The 8,070-nt window shown below is 39.5% G+C and overlaps 1 protein-coding gene across 2 annotated transcripts in view; it reads left to right on the plus strand.

Moving 5' to 3' along the window:
* The window catches only part of LOC132894605 (protein phosphatase 3 catalytic subunit alpha), a 246,988-nt gene extending 239,905 nt beyond the window's left edge, over positions 1–7,083 (plus strand). For both annotated transcript variants that reach the window (XM_060934673.1, XM_060934682.1), the window contains one exon: positions 5,285–7,083. In XM_060934673.1, the coding sequence (XP_060790656.1) occupies positions 5,285–5,481 (197 nt within the window). In that variant the 3' untranslated portion in view covers positions 5,482–7,083. The remainder of the gene's footprint in view (positions 1–5,284) is intronic.
* Positions 7,084–8,070: the final 987 nt, after the last annotated feature.

The following is an 8,070-nucleotide window of genomic DNA, read 5'->3' on the forward strand; positions in this document are numbered from 1 at the left end:
CTAGCATCTCTGTGTGTTTCTTACCTCAGAGTTGTTTCGCTGTGTGTTAATGCTATTACATGTACATTTGGCTCTTTTTGCTGCTCGTTGACTTTGTTAATGGACAAATTTAACCTGCTCTGCTCACCTCTCTCACTCGTTTTGTAACCCCCTTCCCCTTCTTCTCTTCAGCTACTATTGAGGCTATAGAGGCCGATGAAGGTAAATAGGCCAAAGCCCCTTTTCCCCTTTCTGTTGCCTGCCTGCAACAGACAAAGGGGTTCTAATGGGTTCATCTATTGTTACTGTAACTTGTGTACAGTGTGTTGGGTGTTTGGGCAAACAAAGTGCTTTAGTGTTCAGCGAAAATAGAAATAAAAAAAGAAAATACTGAAACAGGCCACGCTTGCTTTAAAGGGGAACTTGATTGCAAGTGCAGCCACATGTCATATAGCATGTAATTTTGGAGAGCATTGAAACATATTTTTCCATGCAAAATTTCACTGTATATAACAGGGGTTCTCAAAATTTTGCAGTAAGGGACTGTGCAATAAATCCTACAGACCATCTTAGCCCTGATTTATGAACACAATCCAACTATTCAGATATAGAAGCTTTGTACCGTCACGTGACCCCCATAGCAACAGTAACTACGCCGCTATGACAGGAGGCAGCTTGCAGTGCCTCATTCACCCGAGTTGGTTGTTATTGATCAATATGGGAAGGTTTTGCTGTGGTTTTGGATGTGCAAACCGTTTTGAACAAAACTACGGAAGCCACGAGAGGCCCTTCATGTAATCTTTTTTTTTTTTTATTCACCTTGTTATCCCAAGATAACGACATAATTAATTCAGGATCTCGAGAAAATAACACAACTAATTCGAGAGCTCGAGAAAACAAAACAATTATTCCGTGATCTCGAAAAAACAAAACAATTATTTCATGATCTCAAGAAAACAGCTGAGATTTCTACCAGAGCTGCGCCCCCTGTGGGTCAGACAACGAAGACTTAGAAATTGGCGGACATGTAACGGAGCAGAAATGGCTTTTTACGATGCCTTGAGAGAGAGGGGGGCCAGTCTTCTGCGGAGGTGCCGCGGACTAATTTTGAAATTATCCCTTATTAAAAGACTTAATGCAATCTCTCCCTGTGTCAACCCCTGATCAAAATATTGCCTTATTAGGTGATCTATTATTCCAGACATTCTAATGACCAAAGTTGCGTCTATACAGAATGAGAAATAGCCCCAAAGTCAGCATATCACAAGTCTCTTGGAGCACCTGAATGAACCATTTCTCAGCTGTTTACTCGAGATCACGGAATAATTTTGTTTTCTCGAGATCTCGAAGTAACGGTTTTGTTTTCTTGAGATCTCAAATTAGTTGTGTTGTTTTCTCGAGATCCTGAATTAATTATGTCGTTATCTCGGGATAAGGTGAATAAAAAAAAAAGGATTATATGAAGGGCGTCTCTCGGCTTCCGTACAAAACAGACATCAGATTTTTTTTTAATTTACCAAATGTAATTCATTATCGGGGGGAACAAAAACTAGAGAGGTTTCTAAACATACAACCCTGATTCCAAAAAAGTTGGGACAAAGTACAAATTGTAAATCAAAACGGAATGCAATGATGTGGAAGTTTCAAAATTCCATATCATATTCAGAATAGAACATAGATGACATATCAAATGTTTAAACTGAGAAAATGTATCATTTAAAGAGAAAAATTAGGTGATTTTAAATTTCATGACAACAACACATCTCAAAAAAGTTGGGAGAAGGCTATGTTTCCCACTGTGAGACATCCCCTTTTCTCTTTACAACAGTCTGTAAACGTCTGGGGACTGAGGAGACAAGTTGCTCAAGTTTAGGGATAGGAATGTTAACCCATTCTTGCCTAATGTAGGATTCTAGTTGCTCAACTGTCTTAGGTCTTTTTTGTCGTATCTTCCGTTTTATGATGCGCCAAATGTTTTCTATGGGTGAAAGATCTGGACTGCAGGCTGGCCAGTTCAGTACCCGGACCCTTCTTCTACGCAGCCATGATGCTGTAATTGATGCAGTATGTGGTTTGGCATTGTCATGTTGGAAAATGCAAGGTCTTCCCTGAAAGAGACGTCGTCTGGATGGGAGCATATGTTGCTCTAGAACCTGGATCTACCTTTCAGCATTGATGGTGTCTTTTCAGATGTGTAAGCTGCCCATGCCACACGCATTAATGCAACCCCATACCATCAGAGATGCAGGCTTCTGAACTGAGCGCTGATAACAACTTGGGTCATCCTTCTCCTCTTTAGTCCGAATGACACGGCGTCCCTGATTTCCATAAAGAACTTCAAATTTTGATTCGTCTGACCACAGAACAGTTTTCCACTTTGCCACAGTCCATTTTAAATGAGCCTTGGCCCAGAGAAGACGTCTGCGCTTCTGGATCACGTTTAGATACGGCTGCTTCTTTGAACTATAGAGTTTTAGCTGGCAACGGCGGATGGCACGGTGAATTGTGTTCACAGATAATATTCTCTGGAAATATTCCTGAGCCCATTTTGTGATTTCCAATACAGAAGCATGCCTGTATGTGATGCAGTGCCGTCTAAGGGCCCGAAGATCACGGGCACCCAGTATGGTTTTCCGGCCTTGACCCTTACGCACAGAGATTCTTCCAGATTCTCTGAATCTTTTGATGATATTATGCACTGTAGATGATGATATGTTCAAACTCTTTGCAATTTTACACTGTCGAACTCCTTTCTGATATTGCTCCACTATTTGTCGGTGCAGAATTAGGGGGATTGGTGATCCTCTTCCCATCTTTACTTCTGAGAGCCGCTGCCACTCCAAGATGCTCTTTTTATACCCAGTCATGTTAATGACCTATTGCCAATTGACCTAATGAGTTGCAATTTGGTCCTCCAGCTGTTCCTTTTTTGTACCTTTAACTTTTCCAGCCTCTTATTGCCCCTGTCCCAACTTTTTTGAGATGTGTTGCTGTCATGAAATTTCAAATGAGCCAATATTTGGCATGAAATTTCAAAATGTCTCACTTTCGACATTTGATATGTTGTCTATGTTCTATTGTGAATACAATATCAGTTTTTGAGATTTGTAAATTATTGCATTCCATTTTTATTTACAATTTGTACTTTGTCCCAACTTTTTTGAAATCGGGGTTGTAGAAGGGGTAAATAGCTTGCAAACATAGTGCAGCGAGGTGCTCATTCTTATATAGTGATGTAAACATGAGCTTGAGCACCTTGCTGAAGTTTCTCTTTGGCTCATGTTCACTTCTCTGTATAAGAATGAGCACCTCGCTGCAGTTTTAATTTTTACCTTTGTGGAAATGAAGTTAGCATACCATAGGGGTTTTGACTTCTCCGTTTAACACGGAGTCCCACCGCATGTTTGCGAGTCATTTTTCATTTCTACATTTAGAAATCTCTCTTTTTTTTTTTCCCCCTCCAATAATGAATTACTTTTGGTAAATTAAAAAAAAAAATCTGATGTCTGTTTTGTTCAAAATAATTTGCACATCCAAAAACGCAGCAAAACCTTCCCATACCAATCAATAACAACTAACTCGGCTGAATGAAGCACTACAAGCTGCTTCCTGTCATGGCGGCATAGTTACCATTGCTATGGGGATCACGTGACGGTGCAAAGCTTCTATTAAGTTCGTTATTGAAATGTTTACAATGATATCTTTGATATTTATTGGAGAATACTTTTATCCTGAGCATTCAACCAACAGAATACATCAGGTCCATGTTCCCTACTTGTTTCCGGGTTTTTGAGGTTTGGATTAAAGCTCATTTAATTCAACTGACCAGTCAAACTAGCTAATAACTAAAGTTGTAGTAATAATGGTGGGTTGTGATTTCCACCACTGTACCCCAAAAAAGTCAAATCTTCCCCATGGTGATACCATGAGGACCCTTGGGACCCCTTTGAGAACCACTGGTATATTATACAGTAATTACAAGACTACAGTTACCCAGTGTACAGTCCTTATATCCCCTTTAAAACAATGGTACTGATGCAGTTGTGCTTTGTTTTTGCCTCAAATTTGAGTTTTACCAACAGTATATACCACAAGAACAACCTCAACTGCGCTCTAAATAGTGGCTTTGGCTGCTATTTATGTTATAACTGTTGATGCTTAAGTATTGTTCTTAGACATAAAGGTGCCCACTGTGCCAGTACTGGTTTTCTTTTATTATTATTCTATTTTTGAAATCTATTTCTTTGGCTTCCCCCCTGTGGATAGTCCGTGGCTGTGCTGTGTCTGTGTTTCTTTCCTTCACTGCTAATAACCTGTGTTTGCCCTGTGCTATGCAGCAACGGTGAAACGTATCCATTGTACCACATGGCCCAAAGCCCTGATCCAAACGGCAGGCCGAGTCAGAAAGGGAACAACTCGGATTGTTAATCAGCAGTGTTTTAATACGTCTCTTCAGTTTGCTGCATGCTTCAAACAGGCATAACGTGGTTAACAAGCAACTTCCCTCAGTATCCATATACTGATCGAGCTCCACCTTTGTTTTTGTGCACACGTTTACTATCTTTTGTCACATTCTTCCCTCTTTTACGTTCCGTTACTTTCCCCGAGCCTCTGTAGTGCTTTTATGGAGTGTGGTGGGAAGTTCAGTTCTTGGTGGCTTAGTTATTTTGGTTCCCACTGGGCAGTGCAAAATGCCACCAGCCTCTGATCAGCCTAAAGGGAAGTGGCCTTGTGGAAACCACGTGTGTTCATGGCCCTCCAGAACTGAGACTGCCTAGCACTGCTCCATTCTATAATCCAAAACAACATGGCAGCTAGCGTCAGTATCCTGGTATTTCCTTTTACACATTACATTGATCCAGAAAACTATTCATCCCCCCTCTCCCCCCACCATTTAGGGAATCATGAGGCATTGTGTATTTACAAATCTCATGATGTATCGATGATTTTTTTTTTTTTTTTAAATGTTTCATCTTATTCAGTTTAAGTATGCTACAGAGCATTAAATAAAGAGGGATTTCAATATTTTGGATCAGCCAAAATATGGATGTGAAGGTTTTCAGTCATCCTGTAAGTCAAGGTCACAGGAATGATTTTCTTTCAGTATCATACTTGTTCTCGTAACGTCTGTTCATTAGATTAAGTGGTTAAGATTATATCGCAAGTCCAGTCACCTTGACTTACTACAACGAGACTTGAACATATCGACCAGTAAAATTAAACAACCCTAGCAGGACTTTGCCATGGCCAGAAATGTGAAGCATCCTATTCTAACGTTTCTCCTCCTTCCTGCTCCCCACTTCAGCCATCAAAGGCTTTTCGCCACAACACAAGATCACGAGCTTTGAAGAGGCCAAAGGATTGGACCGCATTAATGAGCGTATGCCACCCCGGCGCGACACGCTGCCTTGCGATGCCAGCCTCAACTCTCTCAACAAAGCACTGTGCTCCGAAAGCAACGGCACCGAAGCAAAGGCCAGCAGCGGCAGTGCCATCCAGTGATTATCCCCGCCCACACCTCGCCCATGCCGTCATCAGGCTCCTCCCTCTCTCTCCATGCTACAGTCGGACAGACGAGTGCAGGGGGGCGGGCATCGCGAGTCAGAGGGTAGGAGCCAGAGGAAGTGAGGATAGAGAGGGAGGTGAAGGGGAGAGCAGAGTTTTCAAACATGATTCAGAGCGACACTCTCTTAGTCTTTCGATATGCCTTTAAAAATATTTTGCTTGTAAAAACCATGAAAAGTTCTTGCGGGTTCACTCTTTTCTGAATGAGTAAGTATTGGAAGGGTGCTCTCGGTTCTGGATTGAGAAGCGCAGCAGGCAGATATCTTATGTGAAAAGGCCTTTACTCATTTACTGGTTAACAGATTTTTTTTTTTTTTTTCGTGTGTGTAACTTCTTACTAATTATTGTATGTTTACAAAAAAAAACAGCACTAAAATGGACAGAGCATAAAGTTTTTAACATGGAAAGGGTGTATAAACTAAATAAGGACTATTTATTGATACCTTTTTTGCTACTCTTATAAACTAGCTCTAAAGTAAATTAGGCAGTCTTAAAAGAATGTTGCAACATTGAAATGCCAAAAATGGAACGTTTTATGGTTTTGTACAGATTATGCTTACCTCAGGTTTCTTTGGTGTGTGTGCTTTGATCCTATTTTCTGTATAATGGCTAATTTGCTTGATAGCAAGTACCCACTTTCTTGGAGTTTAGAACTGGAATTCGCACCTATCATTTGAAAAATGTTTTGTTTTATTGAAGATGGGAATAGATCTATTGTGGCTTGCTGGAACTTCTGTGAGTGTTAATTTTTCTTTTTAAGTATTGCGAACAAACAAAAAGTATGTGTGTAAAATAAAAATTATATATATATATATATATATATATATATATATATATATATATATAAAAGCACCTATATTCTGAAAAAGGCAAAAAATAGAAAGCATCTGCCTATGCATGTTTTATAAGATTTATCAAAGGAAATATGAATGAATTACCTTGGCTGCAGAGGCCAGTTTTGATCTGTAGTGTGCTTAGTCGATATATACTGGAAATGTATACCGCCATTCTTTACTCTAACGCCAGGATAAAGCTTCAGGCCTTCGACTTTTGTTATGAAAGCATCAAACTATTTAACATTGGATGAGGAATCAACGTTTTTACGCCTGTAAGTACACATGTAGTCCAATTTAGCATGTTTAACTGTTATTGTGACATAAGTTTGTGGTTACATGTGGAACTCAAAATGCATGACAGCTGTTAATGTCATACAAGACAGTTAGACTTTTTTTTTTGTAAACGTGCCACAGACAAAGTGTAATTATTATTATTATTATTATTATTATTAGGAACTATGCTTTGTATATCAGTTACTGGTTTGTTACTGCTCAATACTTTAAGAAAATAAAATACTCCATTGTTTTTTTTGTTTTTTTTTTTAAATTAAACAAATGCTTAAGTGCCCAAGTAATTCACTACACAACATTAAGACTTGCTTTTGTAATTTAACTTCCAAACTGTTGGCTGATGCAGCATGCACTCACAACTATTAAAGAGTATTTTATATTACTGTTCAATAAAATGTGCATGAAAATAAAACCTTGGATTTGTGTCGATGCCTGTGTGTGTGCCCATGCTTGTGTATGCGTACGTTTCCAATGCAAGGGCCCAGAGATGTTAAGAACATTAAGTCATTAAGAAAAATGGATGAATGAAATGAACTCTTGTCCTGAGACAAGTTCTGAATATTGGTTCTCTTTGCAGTCCAGTATAAAATAAGTCTGATAACCCTATATCTATGAAGCTTACTAGCTCTTCATACTTGTTGCAGTTTGCTAGCTAATGAGACTGCTTTAAATCTGCAGTGGTGCTTGAAAGTTTGTGAACCCTTTAGAATTTTCTATATTTCTGCATAAATATGACCTAAAACATCAGATTTTCACACAAGTCCTAAAAGTAGATAAAGAGAACCCAGTTAAACAAATGAGACAAAAATATTATACTTGGTCATTTATTTATTGAGGAAAATGATCCAATATTCCATATCTGTGAGTGGCAAAAGTATGTGAACCTTTGCTTTCAGTATCTGGTGTGACCCCCTTGTGCAGCAATAACTGCAACTAAACGTTTGCGGTAACTGTTGATCAGTCCTGCACACCGGCTTGGAGGAATTTTAGCCCATTCCTCCGTACAGAACAGCTTCAACTCTGGGATGTTGGTGGGTTTCCTCACATGAACTGCTCGCTTCAGGTCCTTCCACAACATTTCCATTGGATTAAGGTCAGGACTTTGACTTGGCCATTCCAAAACATTAACTTTATTCTTCTTTAACCATTCTTTGGTAGAACGACTTGTGTGCTTAGGGTCGTTGTCTTGCTGCATGACCCACCTTCTCTTGAGATTCAGTTCATGGACAGATGTCCTGATATTTTCCTTTAGAATTCGCTGGTATAATTCAGAATTCATTGTTCCATCAATGATGGCAAGCTGTCCTGGCTCTTTAGAGATGGTTTTGTAACCTTTTCCAGCCTGATGAGCATCAACAACGCTTTTTCTGAGGTCCTCAGAAATCTCCTGTGTTCGTGC

The sequence above is a fragment of the Neoarius graeffei genome, chromosome 1 (assembly GCF_027579695.1).
Source record: "Neoarius graeffei isolate fNeoGra1 chromosome 1, fNeoGra1.pri, whole genome shotgun sequence".
In the NCBI taxonomy this organism is placed as follows: Eukaryota; Metazoa; Chordata; class Actinopteri; order Siluriformes; family Ariidae; genus Neoarius; species Neoarius graeffei.